Source organism: Lepisosteus platostomus, chromosome 4 (genome assembly GCF_059453375.1).
Source record: "Lepisosteus platostomus isolate fLepPlt1 chromosome 4, fLepPlt1.hap1, whole genome shotgun sequence".
Classification (NCBI taxonomy): domain Eukaryota; kingdom Metazoa; phylum Chordata; class Actinopteri; order Semionotiformes; family Lepisosteidae; genus Lepisosteus; species Lepisosteus platostomus.
Genome location: NC_142614.1, coordinates 21721047 through 21746127, shown reverse-complemented (window position 1 = coordinate 21746127; position 25081 = coordinate 21721047). Strand labels below are relative to the sequence as shown.

The 25081-nt window shown below is 36.4% G+C and overlaps 2 protein-coding genes across 7 annotated transcripts in view; both read right to left on the bottom strand.

Annotated features, from left to right (window-relative positions):
- The window catches only part of slc4a4a (solute carrier family 4 member 4a), a 101967-nt gene extending 99525 nt beyond the window's left edge, over positions 1-2442 (bottom strand). For 3 of the 6 annotated variants that reach the window (XM_088629020.1, XM_088629019.1, XM_088629024.1), the window contains exon 1: positions 1963-2441. In XM_088629020.1, coding sequence (XP_088485146.1) covers positions 1963-1982 — 20 coding nt within the window. In that variant the 5' untranslated portion in view covers positions 1983-2441. Of the gene's footprint in view, positions 1-1962 lie in introns of all 6 variants that reach the window. The other 3 variants (XM_088629018.1, XM_088629021.1, XM_088629022.1) reach the window with 2 other exon arrangements.
- Positions 2443-4514: 2072 nt separating this feature from the next.
- On the bottom strand, positions 4515-24810 carry dck (deoxycytidine kinase). Its single transcript, XM_088629017.1, has 7 exons — positions 24611-24810; positions 22984-23099; positions 15036-15229; positions 13312-13459; positions 12488-12603; positions 8272-8371; positions 4515-6256 (listed from the first exon to the last, which is right to left on the bottom strand). The coding sequence occupies exons 1-7, from the start codon at positions 24699-24701 to the stop codon at positions 6230-6232; spliced, it is 792 nt and encodes a 263-aa protein (XP_088485143.1). The 5' UTR covers positions 24702-24810; the 3' UTR covers positions 4515-6229.
- Between the last annotated feature and the right edge of the window lie 271 nt (positions 24811-25081).

The window sequence follows — 25081 nt, the reverse complement described above, 5'->3', positions numbered from 1 at the left end:
TCTGAAGCTGATATCTCTTATCTGTTGCTTTAACGAAACCTATTTTCCTTCAACCACACTGTCTTACTGAATGACTGAACTATGTATTCAGAATAAAGTGTCAAGGATCAAGGACAGATTATATTAATTCCTTAATTGTGCTCCAGGAAGTTTAATGATTGCTTTTTCACCTGAAAATGTGATTTACTTTATAAAGCAGGCTATTCATCTGTGCAAGTCTGTAGTGCTAGACACGTCAAAGGCCGCTGCAAAAGCCATATGTTTAAACCTTTGCACAGTAGCACAGTATTTCAAGCTTTTGAGGTTTACTACTGCTTCAGAAAAAAACACATGAATCTGAACATTTATTTTAGTATTTTCTATGCTTACATCCATTTACACAAAGCTTCATTTTTTAACAAAGAATGGCTTATTAAACTACTGAACCTTCCACTGTTTCAGTGACCAACAGGTATATGTCATCGGGTATGTCTCAGAATCTTCCCATATTTAATCATATATCAATACAGGTTGTAAAATGTGACATGTTAAATGCTAATGAATAAAGGAAAGGTTCAAAACAATGTGCAATTAATTCTATTTTTACGTGATCTTGAAGGTACAGAAACTGAAGTTTTCTGCTTTTGAATTGCAACCATAAATATTAAGTTACATAACATTATAGAAACTGGTGGGTGTTTTCATGTATCAAATTATGATTTTAAACTCTTCTATTTGATAATTGTCTTATTTTTTGCTTGCATGTTCTTTCTTTGAAAAATAACCCAAAGTCATTAAAATAAGAACGCTACGTTAATGAGTTACTAAATTACTGATGTCAGACTGGAAGAAAATGAATCCAACATACTGTAGCAGGAAAAGGTGGATGTGTTAGAAACAAGTTATTCTTATTCTTCCTTCTCCCCCACCCAGAAAAAAAGATATTTCCTATATCTGTTAGGAAATTAAATTTTTTATGTGGTTTATGAAAAAAAAAGTGCAAAACATCCTATTTATTAACAATTTAAGGAGAGTAAAAAAAATGTCCCGATTAGGAGTTCAAGTAACTTTAAGACATGACTGTATATTGCCTCGTGCACAGACACTGCCCAGCAAGTGCAAATCAGAACAAATCATTGTAAGTATATTTATTCTTACTATTATCTATTTTCAGTTATTAATATTCTCCTAAAATCTTAATGTTTTGTCATTCTACATACACTTTACAGTTTACAAGTTCGGGAATGTAATTTTATTTTCATGGATTTAACAAACTCTTCACACACAACACTGTGCAACTAAACAAGAAGTTGCAAGTTGCAACTTGACTATTATACAAAACAATTTCACATCGTGACTATTAATGCGGAAATCAAACAAAAATCAAATGCTAATTCTCAAACAGAATGATCATAATCGCGAATTACCCCCAGATGTCGTCTTGTAATAAACTGGATGAATATAAGCTTTTTTATTTGCTGTTAACGCATTTAATTATTAGAATATGGATATTTCTTTACGAACCTTCTTGCTAGTTACATTAGTCAGTCACTAAAATAAAAAATGCCATTAGTTTAATTTTTAGTTAAATTGTTCTTATTTACAAAATTTACTACATTGGGTTCCGGATGTTAGCCTTAATCCTGTTAGTGGTAAATATCTTGTACAGTAGTACTTGAAACATAATGCAGAAACAAAATTAATAACAAATCTCTATGTAAAAAGCACGTTTTGATCCTCAGTGTGTGCAATATCCAAGACGCTGAAATGTGATACAGTTTCCAATAGGCTTCTCTCTCACATCTGCTGCAAGATCTTATTACCTACTTACTTTTGACCGGGGCAATATTCATATTAACTTTACAGCTGGTTTCAAAAGTACATTAACCGGAAGCATAAATCATACGTGAACTATTTTGAATACAGTTTTTAAGACAAATCAACACACAATCGTAACGCTTTAAAATTAATTTGATTACTTACTTGTTCTTATCGGCGCTCATTTTGTCTTTTTCTTATCCTGAGCGATTTCCTCTTCAAGAACCCAGGAAAAAACTGCTCAGTCAAGTGCGTTGGCTCAGTTAAAGGGGCGAAGTTGTCTTATCTGTTTTCTCTGTTTTGATATGCGGTCTTACCTTTATTTTTTTACGTTTAGTATTTTTCCAGTGTGCTAATCCCTGATATGATAAGGCGCGGCGATTAACTTCCAAGATAAAAGTTTCACCATGCACAATGAATGCCTTGCATGATTACTGCAGTGTCCTTGATTATAAGTATCACTCTTCAAACAACTTTTAAGTTAATTTTCTGAACAGCTAAAAACGCTGCAATGCCCAACAAAACGGGCAGACCATCTAGGAATACCTTCCTTTATTTGTTCGTGTGTGCTTTCTGTGTCGGCATGCAAAATGTCTAGTGTTATGTGCCCGTGTGGTAGTACTACTCAGTGTTCTGCGTGTCTTTTTTCCATATTTAAAGCACCATCCCTCCTCCACGTCACAAACCACAAGTGGGAGGTAGAGACAAGAGGTCAGTTACTACTATGCTGAATCTTCTCACACTTCATTCAAGTCCGTTATGGTGGGTTTTGCTGTCATGAATGAACTGAAATTGGTGACATAATTGTATAGCGTAGACAATTTCAAGTACGTTAAAACACATAACGCACTTACGTTTTTGAAGTTATTAGAATCGGCAAACAATATACAGTAGGTCTTCAGTATATGTAAATATTTTATATCTTTGTTGTAAATGTATGTAATATGTCTGTAGATTTTATTTTACTTTTATTTTTTGTTTTTTCATGTGAATTTCATTATTTTATTTGCTTTGGTAACACTGATTGTATCCATCGGTCATGCTAATAAAGCACCTTGAATTGAATTGAATTGATTTAATTATTATTTTTGAAAAATGTTCAAAAACCTGTCCTGCGTTATATTGATCCACTTTTATCATTACATCAATAACGTTATATGCTAAAATTGATTATTGTTGTGATATTGTTTATATGACGTGTATATAATACAAATTTAGTTTTATCACTAAAATTCCCAAAATATTTGCTAAAAGTACTTTTCGTCTAGTTATTGGTTTTAGTTAAGTTAAGCTAGGAAGGCCACAGTAACAAAGACAAAACGCTTTGAAACAGAATTGAGCTTTTTGCGACCTCTGCTGGTTAAATTAATTTCTATTTCAATATTTCTCCTCGTGATAGGTTTACTGTACCTGTAAAGTATATGTGAAATTACAAAAGTAATGATTGATGGTTAAAAATAACCACTTACACTCAATGATAGAAATTTGTAGTGCAGTTTTTAATTCCTTTCAGCGTATCCTGAAATTCCAAGATATGCTGAAACATCCAAACATTAATTTAGAACTAATGTATGCATACAGTGTACATTGAGAATGCATGCTGATGGTAATCAAATGTTCACTTCAGAAGAAAATAATAATGTATGAATACTGTATGAACACACTTACTTCAGGATTCCTAACAGTGTAAAAACAGACAGGACTGCTGCAGAATACACAAAAGTTCTATAGAGAATGTAGAATTCCTTAAGGATTAGCACTGTGGAAGTTCTGTAGGGATTTCTTCAAGATCCTTCTTGCTTCCTGTAGGAATGTAGGATTTTGCTGGATTCATATGGGACTGTGGATTATCCATAAAAATCCAATATTCTGTTTTCAAACATAGAAACTCAGAAGCACCCATTTGTGATCTTGTTTTTTTTTAAAAAAAGGTAAAACCATTTAATGACACAGTAGTGACTACCACCTTAGTAGTCAGCTACAAGTCAGAAGAGCAGGCAGCCTAAACACACTGCTCTGGTTTTAAACTTGTTAACAGCACAGTGGTGTGTGTTCATATTTAAGAGGTGGCTCACAGCTGCAGGGGACAAGCTTCATTTGATAGGTTTTAGTGTAAGGTGTTCCATCAATGTCATTTAAATTCTCATATATAAATGGACTTTTGTACTTTTTTAAATGCCAACAATGAACTTACCTGTAAAAATATTCACTCATTCTGTCTTCTGCCGGTCCCTACCTGTTCTAAAGATCAGGTTATAATTTATGTGATAATCGCACCACCAAGTGTCTTACAGACTTTTTTGTAGCAGAATTACTTTTTAAAAACTTTTTAAAGGAAAAATTGCATTATGAGCAATGTAAAGGAAATGCTGTATATCAGTAGCACACAGCAATTGCAGATTCAGTTTATCAACAAATGTATTCTGTTTAAGTACCAGAGAGAATAATTTTAATATTCACAGTTTTAATAAGGTGAGGCATTACTATTGGGAAGAGCCCAGAGCCGAGTTAGGTCCAGTTGTGAATTATTGGGATTGATATCTGCTTCATGATACTTAAACTTCTGCAAGAGTCTCAGATTAGGGAATGTTATTGAGATTTATAAATCCAATAGTTTGTTCCATCTGTACACATGCCCATTCAGGCCTGTAAGCAAGTTAAAACTGATTTCAACAGTTGCCAATGAAAATGACAAATGGCACAGGAGAACACATGACTCGAGTAAAATTAGATTCTCTTTAATGCCAACAATTGTTCTTAACTTGACTATTCGGATGCATTTTGATCCCCCTTCAATAGACAGTTACCAGAACCTTGTTATCTGAATATATTGAATGTGAATACAATTAGCATAGGAAAAGGCAGAAGATAATTCAATACCAAAGAAGCCTTTACACCTGTAATTATGTTTTTCTTTTTCTTTATTTCTACTTTTCAGTGTGGAATTTACCTCTGCCTGTTTTTTTTTAGCTTTCTCCCTTATGCTGCTTCCCACTCAAAAACTGTATAAGTATAACTAGTATCCCTAAGTTCCTGTCCAATCCTAAATTAAATGTTGCTTTTCCTTTGTATCTTTTGTCAAGATAAAAACGAACTGCATATACAATAACACAATCATATTTTGCTGTTTAGAATCAAGCTCACTTTATTCTCACAACTGGCAAAAAAGGTGGGACTGATATTTCAGGTACAGTGCCTCCCTTTGTACAGAGGTAATGAATCTGTGCCTTGTGTGGACAAAATCACCTGTCTCTTTCAGGTGTTTTTCTTCAAACTTGCTGATCTTGTCTATGGAGTTTCTTCATCATACAGAATTCCCTATTCAAATGAACCCAGTTATGCAGTTCAAGTCCATTTTCAAAGTGATTATGTCAGACAATGTAGGAAAATCAGGCACCACTAGAATCATTTAACTAAAACCACTACTGAAAAAGCAGAGCTGGTCTTTGCAGATGACTCCTGACTCCTTCAGTGCCAAACCGTTGAAGTGTCACATGCCACTCACTTCTCTCATTTGATTATATTAGCTTTCAAAATGTTTCAAAATACCATTCAAAGTCAGTGCATTGTTTGAATTACTTTTTTCTATTAGTGTCACTTCTAATGCAAAGTCAGACCAAGAGCAATATTACTGCACAGCATGTTTGATCAGGCAGTGAAAACTGGAAAATTATGTACATTACATACATTTAATACTTATACTTTCAACATTTATTTTAAAAAACGAATTACTGACGTTTATTCTTTAGCAAAAGGCTTTGACATTCTAATTTAATAAGTTCTGTGTTTGTGAATCTACTACAGAAAACATAAAACAGCAGTTCTTCTAACATTTTGGAATCCACATTACAATGGCACTTTTTATCAATCCATCCAGTCATAGAACTACAAGGATTCTTTTAAAGACTCAGACCTAATAGAACAAGTTTAACACTTAGAAATTTGAATAGGAGTTCTAATGAAACAATTTTACTTTTTCTCCAAGTAGTCCAGATCAAGTCTTTTACACATGATTATAGAAAAATAACAGGGATTTATATCACTGGTTTTATACTTTCTGTTACTCTAGGTAACACATGCTTACATGGTATATTTTAAGTAATTTCTCATTTTCATTCAGAATAAAGCAAGCTGTTTACATCAATGTTATAATATGCAAAAACATCATACAAATATAAAAATCTTTTTTTGCAGATACCTTTAGTTATCACATAAACCAGAAAACACAAGTCTGCCAATCTTTAAAAAAAAACTTGGCAGCACAGATGACACAAAAAGGAACAAAACAACAACAACCAATTACTTAATTAGATAATGCCTAACTTTTAGTTTCAAATACTAGATAAATGATTCAACCAAACATCATGCAAATACAGTACGTCTTTTCTTCACAGAATTCATAAGGAGCTGATGTGCGGACATTCACTTCAGTCTATAAAGTGCTCAGGAACTCACTGACCTGTAAAATAATGATCATACCATTATAAGAAAAAAGACTCTCTATGGGAAACATTTTGCAGAACAATTTACAATTTTACACAAACAAGATGGGATCTGCCTAATGGACAGGAACATGTAATTAGCATTGTAATTATGAAAACATGATGATTACCCATTTGCACTTTATATATTACTCTTCAACTATAATTTTACAATTCCTTATTGCAACATAAACATTGTAAATCACAAAAAAGCAGAGTAACTATAAGGTTGTGGGTTCAAATCCCAGGCATGGCATTGTTGTTGTATGACAGAGCAAGTTATTTCACTTTAATTGCTTCAGTAAAATGCACACCCATACAAAGGAAAGCTGCTTCGGATCAAAAGTATCAACTATATAAATTAACAATACCAAAAGTAAATCAATTTATCAAAAATGTAAAACTTAACAAGTTATAAATGGTTCACCCCATATTTCTAAAACAGCACAGTACTTCAGTATTCAACCTACAGTTTGCTGTTGTTTAGTGAATTTGAGAATTTTGAGCTTGTGAAAATGTTCCTTATCGTAGCATTTGGATATGCATTTCTAGAATTGTAATGTACAAGTTGGCTTGTTTTTGCAGAACTGTTAGGCACCCCTTTATAATTAAGTAATCCAAGGCAGACAATGAACATGGTCAGATATTTGGATATTTCTGCATAGGAAGGATTTTACATATGTAACTGTATCTCTATGTATATCTGAAGATTTAAGAGATCTGTTCAATTTGAAATTTAGTGTTTACATTGTTACAGTTTTCTTACTGAGCTGTGAGTTACCAATAGGTAGGAATGTCTATGCAAGTTTAATATTGACACAACCAGACATTGATGTTCAGTTACAATAATTTGTGAAAATGAATTCAGCATCACACACAATGAACACAGCAACACAGTCCTCCAATGACAAGGAATTGTAGGAGGTACAAATGTCTGTTTTTGCTTCAGATCTATTAATCTTTTAATAGCAATTTACTTATTTAACTGTAAATTTTCGTTTATTTGCTCATTTGAAATCACCTTTAGTCCTTGCACTCACTGAAATATAAATATAAACAAACATTTATACCTGAAATTATATTTAAGTGTTGTGGAAAAAGCATTCAGAGAGCAGCCAGCTATTATTGATGAATAGAGCATAATGATAGTTTATGTGGAGTTATGGCAATGAAACACTCCTTATTAAATGATGCAGGCCATGGTTCTAAACTATAATAAATAATGCTCCAAACATCACTTTTTAGATCTCAACAACTGGCTGAACTCCAAACCATGTTTTATGACTTAAAGTACCACCTGAATTACAGTTTTAACTTATAATTCTAAGAACAGCTACAATAATAGAGAATTGGTTTCAGAGAACTTTCAGTTTTATCTATATATTTTTCAGGAAGGGGACAAGGTTCTGAACTGGCTCATTTGTGACTTGTCTTGCTTGATGTTTTCACCTGTGCAGTCATTTCAGTGTACACCAACACTTTTTTCATATCCCAGAGACATTAAAAAAACAGTGGACCGTTTTCTGTGATCGGGTATGTGTGTCTGTCTGGTAAACATTAAAGCCTCATATATAGGAGTTTATATCCTAAAGTCCTAAAAAAGTGGTAAAAGCTTCTGTTAGCTCTGTTAAGACGTTTTTAGATATTGCAGGATTTACCCAGCTTTCAATATGTCTCAATTGAATGTCTGGGTCTGGGAACATTATTTTGGCAAGATCTACTGAAATGGATCTCATCTCTAACACTGAGATGAAGTATGGAACCACAACAACACTCAGGGAATGTACACGTGTCTTCCCCACCTCGAGCAGCATGTTCTCAAAACAGAATTATATTATTACTCATAATATTGTTCTCTGACACAAAGACAATTTAAGGGTTCCTATTTCAGACATGTTTAAGCTGACATCAAAAACCATTCTTTTCTATGCTAACAAAAATACAGATGCAAAAGATAAACTGTGCCCAGAGAACACAAAAACATTTTCCATACCTTTTCAATCATAGTGGCACACTTTCTTTTATCACCTTTAAAGTCTTCATTTACATCCAAAGTCAAGACAGGAACATCATTCAAGTAGTCAAAATCCATGCTGCAGAAAACAAATATTAAATTGTTTAGGTGTTCTTATACAATTCTTAAAAACAGTATCATGTCCTTGGATTTTTATAGCCTGTTGACTAAACCTGACAGGTCCTAATGACAGGTCCTACACAGTCATCAACATTTAGTGTAATATACTGTATTATGAAATTAACATTGTATTGAGTAAAGGTACAAATTCTGACCAAGGGTCTGCCACTGACATGTAAAGTATTGCTTGTGGTTTGAGCTTGAGTTTTGATTTCCTCATTATTAGCAGCAAATTTTGTCAAGAAGAAAATATCCTGTGGAATATAACAGAGCATTAAACCTTTCACTTAACAGAAATTCCTGTAAAACCTATTTGTTAACAATATATGCAGTAGATCAAGAAACAAAATATCCTATGAAATATTCTGAAATGACAGATGAACATGTTGTTTTCACATGTAGCATGTTTTATATGCTTTTTTATAATAGCACTTCAATGTTTCAAAAAGCAACACAGTTGGTGTGCTTAAGAAAACTCTTCTCCACATCACTAAAACCACATGAAACTCAACCTAATCAAGCACCTACAGAGTCTTTAAAGAGGACATGACGGTAGACCACCAGCTTGCTTTCTCTATGGGAGTTGGGAGTGTAGTGTTCAGTGCAGTCTGAGCACTGTTGTCCAATGTAGGAGCACAGTTTCGTTCTATACCTCTAATTATTGAAAAAGTATTAGTTTCCTTAAAATATTAAAATTTCACATTCACTATTATTTATCATTATTATTTAAATATTATAATTAAATTTTAATATATAATTATTACAAATATTAAGGGCAAAAATAATATTTAGCATAGAGTCCTATGTGTTGTATCTGAAATGTTTTAACAAATCTGCTTTGAAGCAGATTTTCTCCACACAAAATACAATTTGCCTGGCATTCTAAAGTATAAGTTAGAGTTCTATAGAAATAAATACAATCTTTTTTTAATATCATCATTTGTTCTGAACATGTGTTGATTAAAATCTTTTAACCAGTCCAATGTTCTGGCAATATTTAATGTGTGATGCATGTACATAATACAGAGCATTATTTAGTTTTGCTCCCTAGAACAGGACCTATCTTCCTCTGCTATTCATTTCTTTGCTTAATTTTCTGCTTACAACATTTAAAAAGCTGGAAAGAAAGATTGTATTCCTTTAAACCTATTGACTTGAAAACTCTCCTGAGGAAAATATGAAAATTTTCTTGTTTAAAGTACTTTAATTGCTTTCATGAATGCTTCTCAGCAGGTGACTCGAACACTGAATCAGTCATTGGCACAGTAACAAAGTGTTGGAAAGGCTGTGAACAGGAGAGGCTGACTTTTAAACAACACAAAGGGTCATTTTAGGGATCTGCTTTGTTCATGATGACCTATGACCTTCATCAACTGATTACAGTTTTGATCCTATAACCTAGGTTAGCAGAGTATTAAAAGCAATGAGACCAGAAATACATGTACCATCAGAAGAATTATTACAGCATGATACAGTACCTGTATATATATATTTGTTTTATCATACTTTCCCAGTTGTCATGCAGCTTTACCATATTCTTACTTTAACTTCTCTGTGCTTTACTAAACTTTACTCATCTTAAACCATACAATTTTTAATAAGGGTTTATTTGTTTCAAGCAGAATCTTTGCACCAAGCCAATGCAATTTAAAAACCAAACTGCTCTGACCTAGATTCTACGGTCAATTGAGTCTCTATTAATCATTCTACACTTATAGTACATGGTGATAGCTTTTATAATTCTAAGTAAAACGTCCAAGTTAGACCTCTAAGCAACACTTTCTGGCACACTCTCCCATGCCCTTGTTATGAGACTTTACAACTCAAGCTCTTGTATAACTTTAATTGAACACTCACTGCACAAGGCACCAATCCCTTCTCTGTGATAAAACAGTCGCAGGGTGTCTGTGTGTCAACATGAATATGTATACAAGTCTGTCTAATGCAGTGGTTCTCAAACTGTGGTACGCGTACCGGCAGTGGTACATGGAGTGCCGCCAAGTGGTACGCCAAATGACCCTGGAACTGTGTCGTGTGCGCTGAAAAATCGGGAAGGGTTTTCATATTTTGTATTTTAATACGTGTCGAATACGCAGCCTACGTACTACAATACAGTGCGCGCCAACACTTCAGTGGACACAAGAGATACTCTGTAATTCTATACCACTCTATAGGAATGCGTGCTACGGATGCAAGTGACCAATTGTATTTTAAAAAAGCTACTGTATCTCCAGCAAATAGGGAGAAAGGAGAATGTGCGTGATTTTGGAACAATGCCAACGTTGTAAACACAGGAATGCATAGAAATCCGTGCTACGAACGCAGGTAATCTTGTGAGCACACGAAAGCGTGATAACAGAAAAATATTTAAGAACTGTTCTAATTTGAGAAAAATACACCGAGCGTCTCTGTGTTTCGCTCCCATGCGCATGAAATAAAAACTTTAAATAAATACGGAAATAAAAACGGAAACGCGGAAAAATGCAAGCTTGCGTATTGCTAAAGCAGGTAAGCTACACTATTTTTGAAGAACCTTATTTAGCGTTGGCAAAAGAGCTGACACGTATTATGTGTAGAGAAAAAGCTGCTAAAGAGCTCGACCTGCTGCCCCTCTCCCCCTGAAAGACACAGTCATTCATAGAATTATTGAAATGAAGGATTATATCAAAAGTACACTGATAGAGCGCATTAAGATGAGCAGATGTTTTTCACTGCAATTAGATGAGTCTGTAGTCGATTTGGCCAATTTGCTCGTTTACGTTAGATACGAGTTTGAGGGCATGTCACATGAAGACTTTCTGTTCTGTAAACCGCTACCAACAGGAACTACAGGAGAGCACATATTTCAGCTCCTGAATGAATTTATCGAAGAGAATGGCCTCGACTGGATAAAATGCGTCTGAGTTTGTACAGACGGTGCTAGAGCAATGACAAGCCGACATAACGGTGTAGTTGCACGAATTAGAGAGGTTGCTCCAGAAATTAATGTACGCATTACAAAATCCACCGCGAGACCTTTGCCGTCAAGAAAATGCCTGACGATTTAATATCTGTTAGACTCTGTTGTGAATTGTATCAAGGCTCGAAAAATTAATTCACCTCTGCTTTGCTCAACTAAACAGGCTCACCCTCTCACTGAAATGGTGCTTTTTTATTAGTTGTTAGTTGTTAGTCTGTTAGTCTGTAAAACACTTTGAGAAGCCACCTTTAAAGGTGCTATATCAAATAAAGTTTATTATTATAATATTTATTATATGCATGTGTGAGTGTGTGCACGCGCGCTCATGTTGGTCATTGAGAATTTCTGGGGTTCCTATGAGATGATGACTTGTAGGTGGTACTTGGATGCTTTGGTTGGATTAGGGGTGGTACTTGGTCCAAAAAGTTTGAGAACCACTGGTCTAATGCATCACAGAATCTTATTAATAAGAAGAATTCCTTGCACTTATATAGGGATTTTCATGTAATTTTTCATGACAATTAGTGAGAAATTGTCACACCGATCGGATTAAGGGACAACTTTAAGAAGGAGCAACTGCACAAGGCCGGAGAGAGATTTAGCCAGGCCCAGGGTAATAACCCACTCTTACAGTCCCATGGGATTCATAATCAGGACATCTGTTTAACATCTCAAGGACAGTATCTCCTAAAGCACAGTGTCCTCTGTCAAAGTGAGGGCGAACTGGGTTGAAAGGTCTGGTATAGACGAAAGAGTACTACCTACCAACCCTCCTGCCCCACTTAACAGCAGTAACATGAGATTCTTAAGAGGTCTCCCATCCCAGTATTGATCAGGCGAGAAAGTGGTAATCAACACCATGCAGGTTTAAAAAAGCAGCACTTATGTAGATATGGTACTCTTAAAAATACTGTATGTTATTTGTCACAACAATGGACAAAAAATAGCCAAGGGTAAAAATACCCATGGTTAAAAACAAGAATCTTGAGATTTACAGTATCTACATCAATAGGGATTTCAGTGCCTCTGTGACTGTGTTGCTTTTGAAGTTTTAAATGAACTCCTAAACCACACAGCTGGGAGGATGTTTCTCTGCAGCAGGGATAGAGGTCTCACCGCATGGTTTTATGCTGAAGCCAGCTCTCGTGCTTGAAGTGGAGCTTCTCCAGATACTCCAGGGGAATGCCTTGTTCTTCCTCTCGGCCCCGTGCATGCAGTCGTTCCATGCATTTCTAATATTGAATAGTGACAACAATTGACAAATTTGCAAACACCAAGCACTATAGATAATAATTAATATATAATATTCTACATACTCTCACTTTGAGATCACTGTTTCACCCCCTCTTTTTCTTGTGATCATAATGCAGCACACTATTTAAAACAATAATGACTAGCACTTTATAACAATAATCTTTTTTAATACAGTGCCTATGATGTAAGTAATTAGCGTGCAAGTTTATTGGACAAATTTAAATTTCCTTTGTGTGCTGAGGCCTGAATTGTTAAAACCCTGCACTGAAAGCACATCTGGGTTTCAAAAATAAAAACAACGCTCCCACAATGAACCTAGGACTAGTTATATAACCATAATAAATAGTCTGAGACCTTTGATTGTTGTCAAATGCCGCAATATTTTATATCACATGACAACAGGCCAGAGGAAAGCTGCCATGCCTCAAAGGAATGTCTAACAGGACAAGCAATACTGACTGCTCTCCATTAGAGAGCATAATGACACCCTTCCCGCCAATATTGCTCACAACAAATGTACAGCTGAGGGCAGCCTGTATCTCCCTGTACCAGAATAAAAGCAGGCTGCCTCACAGAGCCTACCTAAAAGGACCCTGAATTTTACACTGAGTGTCTAAAACGCTGAGGATATTGGTTACTGGATTCTAAGACAGTGAAATAAAGTGAAATTCCAGGTGTTCCCTTACCTCAGGAATTGCGCGGAGATAGATAATTCCATCTAGCGCAAGCTGTTTTCCAAACTGAGAGTGCAGCCATGTATGCCAGTCCTGATAGATAGCCCATTCAGTTTCATTAAAGCATTCACTTTCATACATATTAGAAGCGAAAATGTATCTGAAAAAAACAAAAGACAGGACATGTATATCTGGGATGTTGCAAGTGCCATAAAACAAAGGTAGCCTACTTCAGTATTCAAGTGCTCAACTACAGTATCTCTTTATTCTCTTTGTTTTACCACATTAAACCACAACATACTGCTTTTTCCTCTGCAGGTGGTTTAATAGATAAACATTTAACACCCTGTTCTTACTGTATGTGTCGTAATAGATGAGTATTTCAAGGTATATGTTCTGTCTGGAACAGAACGGACTGCAGTCTTGGAAGACTGAGAGGGTGCATGACTGATCAATAAACAGTTCTACAGGAAGCTGCACTTACGATATTACTCTTGTTCAGGAAGATCTGACTGAGTGGAAAAATGATACTTTGGAATAGGTAACTAACTCAGAGATATTGCTTTCCTTTTAAGTGTTAATGTGTAACAAAAAAGCCATAAAAATGAACTTATTAGAACATGACCCTTTCTGAAACAATTTTACTAATGCCAAGAAACACTGAAAAAAAAAATGTCTTGAACCAGTTACAACAGGAAAGGCACTACTGAAAATCATTTACTGAACTAAAGCTGGGGATCCACAATTATGGTATAAACATAAGTGTTAATAGCCATAAAAAAGATAATAACTTTAATTTAACTCTTGAACAATGCTTGCTAAGTGAGAAAAAAAAAACCTAAATGTTCAGAGTTGACTTTCTGTAGCTGATTAGGTCAGGGACTTTCAGCATTTTCCAGAGAAAGTTTTGTTTTGTGCAGTATACTGTTTATATATCCAAAAGAAGTGGACAGCTATCTATGATTTTAATATTGTTTGTTTTATACAATGTGCTCATTTTCTGTTATCTATAATTTTTAACATTAACCATGTTAATGTGCTCACTGTCAGAAGCATAGAGACATTTTTTCACTACATGCTGGCTTGGGAGATAGAATTAGATCATATTTGAAAGTTACAAATCAGGTACTGGACTTATATATATATATTATATTTTATAATTATAAAATATTAAAGATATATGATTAATTTCGTACTTCTTGACATACTCAGACTTCTGCAGTGCATTTGAGCATCTTCCTCTGAATACCCTGGCTTGAGATTACACATCATGGCATGTGCACACAGCATTATAATTCGACTTAAGTAAATCAATTCAGATAGCACGCAACACAACTATGTTTTTAAATGCTGTATGCTGGAAAAATCACTGCAGAAGTCAGATAAAAATAAAATGTACCTTAGTTGCCTACCCACCAACTGATCACAAAATAACAACACACTTGTTGTTTACCAGGGGCTTCACTGGGTTTTTGATTTGGTCTTGGAGGGTAAGTCAAACGTTTGAATTAATCTGAGACAGAGGCTTGAATCGTGTCTAAAATGACAGGGCCAACTATGATTCAGTAACTTCCAGATACTGTAGGTCTTAGAAACAGGCACTAGTTCAAAGCCTGTGAAAACACTCAATGTGTGACGTTCTAGTCACGTGGCTTACTAAAATTGGTAAGACAGAACATGGTGCACAGAGGAGGGGGAAGAACACTAGCACAGTCCATCCGCCTTGTATACTGTACCTGTCACTGTAAACCGATCTCTCAAAGAACTGCACTGGGTTCTCAGCGTCCAGGAGCTTTCCATTCCGATAATTGAGCTGTGCACGCACTCTGCTCATGCAGGCATAGGTCTGAAAGGTGTAGGCCCATCTCTCTGGTTTCTCATACATCATCTGGAGGACATTCCCACCACTCTTCTGAGACGTTGTTAATTCCTTTTTTAAAGAAATTAAATACACAGTGTTACCTTACATATCTTAAGGCACTCTATAAATGAGGTGGAGTAAAGAAAAAGACCATTTAACAGACGTACAGTTATATAAGCTTCACTTAGATGAAACCTGTGCAGTATATAATTAAAGGTTTTCTTGGGATCATTAAGGAATTTTTTTTCCAGGGTAATGCTCCCACGATCATTCAATGTTGAATTGTACTGGGTTTTTTTTTTCTCACTGAATGTCAAAACACATAACATCAAGTTGAAGGCTGTTTTCATATGAGGACCTTGCACGTGAATATCTAGATAAATACTTTCTATGACTCAGAGCTGTAAGATATGAACAAATCCAGGGAATGAAGAATATTGTCTCTTCCCTTAAACTTCCAGTACATGGTACTTCCAAACATTTGAATGGTACCATATAAACATATATAAACATAAATATATTTTATAGGTTTTTTTTAAGTCTATTAGAACAGCACAGGGGACACCACTGTACATTATTCACCACTGGTGATTATAAGGAAAGGTGAAGGTTTACAGTTTAAATCAATAAAATGCCCCTTAAGGAACTCAAATTACATTACCCATTCCATGAATACTGTACTATATTAGTGCCAAACATTAGTGCCAAAAAGATAAGACAGTCTGATTTGGTACAGTTAGTTTTACTGCAAATATTTGCAGTGCACCTACGGTAAATTTACTGAAGTTCCAGTCTGTATAACAGCAAGCAAATTTACATCCTCTGCTTTAAACAGATTATGAAGTTTAGATAAAGATAGCAAATTTCCACAGATGGAAAAGGTAATTTTTTCTAAGAGACTGTCAATGTTCATAGCATCTGAGATCATGGAGTCCAAAGCATCAGATGACCAATATGATATGTTGTCTTGAGAATGACATGGAGCAGCTGGGGGACAGCTGCCTCTGCATGCTCCTAACAGCCACTTAAGGTTTGTCGCAATGGGAACTGTCAGGAATTGGAGCACATGACCATATTCTCTACGGCAGATGCAGAGTTGCTCATGTCCCTTCATGACTCCTCACATTAGAGAGGCTGGTCAGACCTTGGGTACTTTCAGAAACATCAAACAATGCAAATGTGGTCTGATAAGTAATAGTACAAACTTCAGAGTGAACACTGTGTATGGAGAGCATCTGTCCGTCTTCATCTCTCGCCTACAAAGGGATCCTAGGGTAAAGTATGGGGATTTGTCAACACAGACCTTCCCATTTTTCACTAATTCCAACATTACTGTTATAACATCTGAGCATGTCATCCTCCTGCCTTTCTTGAGCTGCAGCACATGATCTGTATTTTAATGGCTACAACTAGCTCTCCTCAAACTAGGCTAGTCAGCAGGACCCTCAGAGATAAAGCAATAACCAGGATTCACAGGCCTGCAAGGCCACCTGATCTCAACCTCACTGAATGTGAGTGGGAGACTCTTCGAGGATTACGTTCCCACAACATACTCCTAGATCCATTCCCCAGCAAGCCACTGCCCTTGAAGAATACGGCAGACACAACTGAAGTGAGCACTGAACTTAAGGAAACAGCCTTTACTGTTCAATAATAAACCTTTACGTCCTACTGAAATAAATACATTTCCATTATTTCAACCTTACGACTTCCAAATACAGAATTTATACAGTCATAACACTGACCTTTGCATCGATATTTGCATAGTCTGTTTAACGTCCAAAGGTTATCTCCACCATGTCTTGAGTAACAGCGTACCATTTGCAGCCAAAGGAAGAACCTTGATCAAAAGCTGCCTTTGTTCCTAGATCTGCTAACACCGACTGAACAATGCAAACATTCTCTGTTAAGGGAGTACATAAGTTACGCCTTTGGCAGTAGTTTCCTTTTCGAGCCTCGCAAACACCTTGTGCTTCTGAATCTCCCATCTAACTTGTTACTTTACAGGTTAGACTGGGCTCAATCGCTGCTATAAAAAGGACAGCGCTAAGGAGAATATTTTAAAATGTCCCACACTGTTACCTCTCTTCTTATGAAAGAGACATTGCACGTCTGTTGCCAGGTGAATGTTTTTGTGTGTCGCACCAAAGAAAAATAAATCACTTCAAAACCTACTGTCACAGCACCAGCTAAAAGCGATTCAATACAATGAAAACATATAAAGCTGCAATCAAACAAAATGGATACAGAAGATCAAAAAAAGATTTTTTCAGGCAAGAATCAAAAACACACAATGTGGCTGCCTAATGTGGCTGAGTCCTTCTATCTCCGGGGATGGAGACGAACATTTGGAATACATAATAAACCAGAATCTACCGAGTGAAGGCAGTGCGGAGGGAAGTTAACTGATAACAGATCAGCTAGATACTGAGAAGTCATGTAATGGACAGTAGAAACTTGAACAACAGCGAAATGAAGGATCTCAAAACCTGACAGGAAGGCAGTGCAAACACTCCAAAACAGGAGTGATCACTTAAAAAAGACACATTCAGAATTCTAGCTGCCGAATTCTGTTCATATGTGTACAGTAATATACCGTAAGTGTTGTTTCAGAGGCTCTCCAAGTAGGGTAGTCCATAAACAATCGTTGAAAACAATGCATGAACCATTTGTTCTGCTACAAAGACAGACAACTTATCATTTTTTTCTGTTATTTATTTAGATTTCCAGAAGGCCTTTGATCAAGTTCTCAATTCTCAAGTTACAGGTAGTTGGCATTCAGGAAAAAGTTACCTAAAACTTGATTTACAGTATATCAACAGTCTTGAGATGATTCTGATGACACACGATTCTGCTATAGTTAGTAGGCAAGTTTGTAGATGATCGGATGATCGGAGGATCGGCGAACACTGCAGAAAATGAATTTAGAAAAGATTTTGATCAAATTCAAGATTGGGCAAGCACGTGGTAGGTAACGTTTAATGTAGACAATTGCAGGGTTTTGCAGGTAGGAAAAATATCAACTATAAATGCAAAACTTAAAACACTAAGCTACAAGAGGCTACTTATGAAAAAGACATGGGTATTAATATTGACACATTGTTTACATCTTCCAGACAATATGAGGATGCAATAAAAAAAAAGACAAGCTATACAGCCATGTGTTTGAAACCCATGGCTGTTTCCTTCAACAAACAGCTGATAAGATCCTAGATTCTTGTAGCAATATGCTTATAACCACCAAATAGGCTATATCGGCCAAAACGCCTCCTCACTTCTGTAATTTTACTTATGTTTTAATGGCAGCAAAGGAGTGAGCCCGGCAATATTTCTAACACAGAAAAACAATACTTTTTTACAGGAAGTTCAAAAGCCAATACAGGATAGTGCAGATAATGTGGCCCGTGGCACCAGCTAAAGATAATAAGGCATTGGTTTCACATAACAGATGGGAGGAAAACAACTGAGGCATAGTGCATTAAATACTGGTAGGGATAGGGAACACAATGAAAAGATGATGCTACAATAATTTATTAACACTCATGGATCCTCACAAGCAGTATTTAAGATTCCTAAGAAAGTATCAATTTAAAACGGGGTGTGTAACCCTACAACTCCACTAACTTCTGCGGAGAAGCAGAAATAGACTGTGGCTTACATCTGTCATTTAAATAACAAGTAATTATATTCAATAATTAGTAAATAACGATGCTGGAGCCAATGCATATGTTTGTGAATGCATTTAGCTCTTTTCGATTAATGTGCATAATGGTACAGTATCTATTTTTCAAGTTACGCAAAGAGCCATTCTCTTGCCACGCCTCTTGGTAGAAAGGTGTGTGGCTAAGGCAGAAAGGCTTTATTGCCTGTCTTTGTTTCAGTATTTTGTGAGGACATTGCCACCTTGTGGTTAATAGAAGAAATAAACTATAATAATCCCTTACACTTCCACAGCGCTTTTCTCAACATTCCACACTAAGTGCTTTACAGGTAATAGGAACTCCCCTCCACCACCACTGACGTATAGCCCCCACCTGGAGGAAGTGACGGCAGCCATTACTCTCACCACACATCAGCTGTCAGTGGGGAGGAGAACAGAGGGGTGAAGCCAATTCAAAGATGGGTATTGTTGATAAAGGCCTGGGGGAAATCTGACCAGGACACTGGAGTTCACCTACACCTTTTGAGAAACACCCAGGGATATTTAATGACGACAGGGAATCAGGACCTTAGTTTTATGTCTCATCCGAAGGACAGTGCCTTTTTACAGTATAGTGTCCCCATCACTATACTGGGGCATTAAGACCCACATAGACCTCAGGATGACTGAGCAACCTTAGCTCTCCCATCCAGGTACTGGCCAGGCTCACACCTGCTGAGCTTCAGTGGGTTGTCAGCTGTGAGTTGCAGGGTTATATCAGATATATTAGAACTGTGGAAATGAAGCTCTTGTCATCCCATTAAATATAATGCCTTAGCCCTTTATAAACTACCTGTTGAGCATCTCTGCCCAGGATAGCACAGGCCAATTTGGAGTCTATGGAATGGTGTGTGTAGGAAAGGTTAAAGCTGCCTTTAAGAATGTACAGATACTTTGTGAGAGGTTTGCAAAAAGTTTGACACATGACGCTAAGACAGATTTAGTGATGGGCTAAAGCACTATGATAGATTATGTGCATGTACTGTTAATATACTTTAATTACCCCTATGTATGGCAATTTCCTTGCTGTGGAATAAATTACATTGTATTATTTATTTTACTGTTTATTTTATTTTTTCTTTGCAGTGAATATTTGTTTTTGTGCATCTCTACATTTTCTTGTGTATGAATTGCTTTCAGTTACAGCACTTGTGAAAGTTCGAGTAGGGAGCCACGTCAGTTTGCGTAGGTTGTAAAGAACAGAGAAAGGTTTATTCCATGCTGAAAGGAAAAGAAAATGTTCTCTTTTCTTTTCCTTTCAGCATGGAATAATCCTTTACTTCACTTGTAAAAGTTGTTTTCCTTCAAAGGAGCTATATAAAGTTAGATAGTTGCCAATAAATAAAAAACATGGAATAAAACAAGTCAATATATTTTTACAAGTGTAATAGCTGCCTAACATTTAACTCAAGCTTGTTATAATTAGTTTGCAAAATGGCTCCAGTGCAGACATTCTCAAACCACACAGTATTTTATTACCCCACTGTGAAATATGTGACTGCCGTTTGCCAATGAGATCCCGGGAATTTGTCAGAAACATTCTCAAAGTCGCTCACGAGATCCAGTGCATGCCAGTTAGCAATCTAATAAAGTAATTTGTTTTCCTGAAATCACTTGTTCAGAATCAAAGAATTACTCTACATTCTGTCCACTGATCAAAATTGTAAGCAGTGGTCAAGGAATGTCACAAAGGAACTAGCAATTCACATACTTTTATACAGATCCACCGCGCTGGTGAATTAATGAGACGCATAAGGCAGAAATAAGGACAGCTGGTCACTGGGGCATTTTGTCAACAGACATGTGAAATGCATGAAGGCACTTGTTGGGGCATGATTTCTGAGACGGATCACTGACATACCACATGCACATTGTTCTGCCCTCAGCAAGAATGTGAAATACATTGTCTGTGGTGATAAAGCAGCTCTCTAGCTGTTGAAAAGGTGCCCTTTTAAAAGCTTTTGTGTGCAGGAAAGCACTGCATCTTGTTTTCTGTATGGTACGTTTCACCTGGTTGGCACTGCACTACAAGACACAGTAAAGATGGCATTCCGAGTGTAGGAGTGCCCACTGGCTGTAAAATGAGCCTGCAGTTATGCGTTGAATCTACAAATAGAAACACATAGAATCATATGTGCCTACTTAGATGCAAAATGCATTCCTTCCAGCTCACAAAAGTACATCTCTTGCTATGATTCTGGTGCATCACTTACTCTAAATTACAACTGATACATTTCAGTTATGATTACAGACTATTAGTTAATACTTTTCCTCTCTGTGCATATATCCAAGGGTCCCTTTCACTTATTCCAAGGATGTTTCCTACCTGAAAATGTAATGTTATTTTTTCACGTGTTTGGAAAGGCTCCTTATTAAATGTTTATTTAAGCTGTATACAAATGTTATGCATTAACAAAAGACCCTGGATGCCACAAAAAGTCCCTGACTTCCTATGGTGTTTCTCAGGTGCTACTAAACAGATGGTAGGTTTGCACTTCTGAATAAGGACAGCTGAATCCATGGTGATGTGCTCTCTACTGTAGATCACCGCAAGGCAGATAACTGGAGCCGGAAGAGGACTGGATCATAACGCAGCTATTCAAAACTATGCCATCTGTTTCGCTGCTGTGTTTAACCTAATACTGCAGGACGAAGCAGCTGCTGTCTCAGAAGTACCCAACAGATGGCAGCCTGCATTCCTCACGCAGCACAGACAAACCCTCCTTTCCTTAGGACAGAATCCCATCAAGCTTCAAGATATTCCCTTCAGAAGGCAAAGTGATGGTGTATTTCATTGGACCACTCCAACTGGACCAAACAACAAACTCAAAGTCAAAACCACTATAACTTGTGGACAAAGTTTAACAAACAAAAACTATGTTTCATTTCATATATCCTTCACAGGATTTTTCCAAAGTTTATCTAAAATACCTGAAATTGGTTTATTCAGACAATTACAAAACTTAATTTTCATTCAGACTTGACTCGAAATTTCTCCAGTGTAAGCCATGTGAGAGGAAAGCCCAGAGGTTAGTCACACACCTCAAACACAGGTGGTCATGTTACCCATTATTACCCATAATGCTAGACCATTGCTACTCACCCTGGGGTCCATGGAGAGGGAGTCCCTAGAAACAAATTAAACTTCTGATTTGTTCTGATGAAGGTAATACTTTGACTGCTCAATCTGTGCCTTTTCAATATTAATTTTATTTCAGATAGGTTTACTAAAATTAATTGTTAATTTCTGGGTTTTATGTTTAATTAGGGGAACCTTATTAAGAGGGATTTCTCAGATAGGAGTTCCAGCCAAATCAGTCTGAAAACCCTGTTGTAGATTATTACATTTCAGTGATATCAGGAATTGTGTATTCTCTAGAGATCCCTGTTTAAAACAGGCACCTCAGTTCAGCTAGTATGTGCACCATCTGCTTTACAGACTTCAGGCACACCCTGCCCTCCATATAATGTGAACATTTTATAGTGGAGCATCTATCACAGACACTAAAAATACTGAACAATTGGTGCACAAGGTTCCCTGCAAAATACCACTTTTACAAACCTTCTATAACACATTACTGAGCAACCAAACTTAGTTTTTAGCAGAAATGTTGTGACTAATAGACTGTGAATTTGAGACTACATTGACATACAGAAAATACTCCATTTTGAATATTGCCATTACAGTTGTGCATTCTGTCAGTTTAAATAGGACGTTTCTATTCATAGTGATATCCTTAAAACAGGTCCCTCTTCCAGAATACTCTTGAGCAACGCCAATCTTGACAAATAACTTGAAATGCAGTAAGATGTCATTTAATATCTCCCTAAACCTCCACACTGCACCAGTGTATTCGGATGTAGACCTGGGTGCTATGTGAATGGAGTTGGTATGTTCTCCCTGTGTTCGCATAGGTTTGCTCCTACAGTCCAAAAGACATACTGGTAGGTTAATTGGCCTCTCAGAAAATTGTCCCTGGTGTGAGTATATCTGTGTTTGTTTCTGTGTGCCCTGTGATGGACTGGTGGTATCCTGCCACCAGGGGTGGGGCTCTGGCTCCCCTGTGATCCTGTTTTGAATAGAGTGGTTAGAAAATGGATGGATGAATCGAAAATCGGGCACCTCATATTCGCTGTGTTGAGTCTGTACATTGCACCACCTGGCTATGGGCTCAGGTACGATCTCCCACTCCTCGCTGTATCCCTCCAGCAGACGCACGAACGTGGACTTGCCTGCAGCTGACAGATCAAATAAAACAGGAATTCAACTGTTATTCAAACCTTCAGAACCAGACAATGGGCAACACGTCCATCATTACAAAGGGGATTTCCTAAAAAAATAAAATGCCTGTCCCTGAAGTGAAAAGCTAAGTTGAAAAAGAATATTCTCCCATTGTTAGAAAGCTTTGTATTCCTGGTGATGGTCATGGCAACCTGGAGCCTAACCTGGAAACACAGTGCAAGACTAGACTCTTGACAGGATAGCAGTCAATCATGGAGTCAACACACAGTGATAGGAACAATTTTGAGACACCAATTAATCTAGACAAAACAACAGAAGACAAAACTGGTGCCCTTTGAGTAAACTCCAGGTGGACATGCACACTCCACACAGAAGGTGCTTCAGTCTGGAATTTAACCCAGGATCCCAACAATGGCACTAATTACCACGCTCCAAGCTGATCTTAAAGGGAATAGTGATACACTAGGTGATTAGTCTATTTTAACTAATATCTACTGGTCAGCCTACATCTAGACATCATTTTCACACCTCTAGTTAACAGACTAGTTAAGTCACCAGGCCAGAAGAGACACATTACCTAACTTGTCTTCTTCATAGTGATGTATTTGTTCCAAATTGAATAAGTTGCAATTATTAAATATTATTTAATACATATATCTATTTAGAAACATAAACTGGATGTGTCAATTACCATGTTTAATGATTACTTTGTGCACAGTGGTTACCTGACTTGTGAATAGGGCTAATTACAATGAACTGTGAGCAAGAAAATTTACAAAAACGTGTATTATTACACAGTGCTATTTATTTTTACACATTTGCCTTATTTCTATAAGAGTATAGGAATCTGAACAACATACTGTTCTATTAATTAGAATCCATTTTATTTTACATGGGAGAAAAGCCTTCATTTTAAGTATTAGTTAAACAAACTGAAAATCATAAGCTCTCTACACAAACGATTCCAAGTAAAGACTCTAAGATACTTATAATAGTATCTGTTTTATTGTTCTGTTCGGTCTTCTAAGTATTCATGATTTTTAAGAAATGTTTTATTACACGACTGACTGAAAATAAATTGCGAGACCAAAAAACGGACACACCATAATGAATACTGAACTATGCGGCACCTTCGGGAAAAAAAAAAAAACTTTAGTTATATTTTACATTTTAAAAATGCCTTGGTTTGAATTACTTGATTTCACAAAATAAAAGAAAGGTTAATTTCTTCTTGTTGACACAAAATCAGTACATATTAAGGTACTGTAAGATCTTACAATTATGAAAACGGCGCATAGATTAAGAATTGGGCGCCACATACGATGAATGTATGAAACAAAACTGCAGCTCTGCCACTTTCAGCAGTAAAACATTATATTAAGAGAATTAAAAACACAGTCATACTCGGAACATTTTATGTGTAAGACAAAATAACAGTCTGGATACAGATTACCAAACTCATGTCGAAAGAGAAACTCTAGTTGACATTTTATTTTAATATACTTACCAATATTGCCTTCTATTGATATTTTCTTAACCCTTGTCTCTAAACTGTCGTTCAGAGGACTTGTGCAGGCTCTTTTCGGCGTAGGTGACATACTTGAAAGACTGAAACTTTAATTTTAAAACGACAATAAGCGCTTCCCGGTTCTGTGTGCAGACTGCAGCAGAAGTACAGAAATCGCCCAGGAAGGAAGACAGTTTGAAAATTTGGCGCTCAGAGCTGTCAGTCCTATGAAAGAAACCACGATTTCTTAAGCACCGCCTACTGCAACACTGCAGCTGTCAAAATCAAAGTGTTGCACTTTTCAGCTGTTTCAAAAATGATATGCTTTCTGAAACTTGAACTATTAAAAATATATGAAAGGTACTCCAGTGTATAAAACAAGGTGTATTACAATAAATAAAATGTAATGTTGTTTATTATTGAGCAGAACCCCTCTAGCGCCTTCAGGTTGCACAGGACTCTTACTTTATA

Excerpts from the sequence above, each read along its gene's own strand:
- dck (XM_088629017.1), bottom strand. The coding sequence starts at position 24,701 with ATGTCACCTACGCCGAAAAGAGCCTGCACAAGTCCTCTGAACGACAGT. Across the intron at positions 15,230-22,983 it reads CTCAACACAGCGAATATGAG|GAATTAACAACGTCTCAGAA; the intron begins GTGCCCGATTTT and ends TCTTTAAAAAAG. Across the intron at positions 13,460-15,035 it reads AGATCGGTTTACAGTGACAG|ATACATTTTCGCTTCTAATA; the intron begins GTACAGTATACA and ends TGTTTTTTTCAG.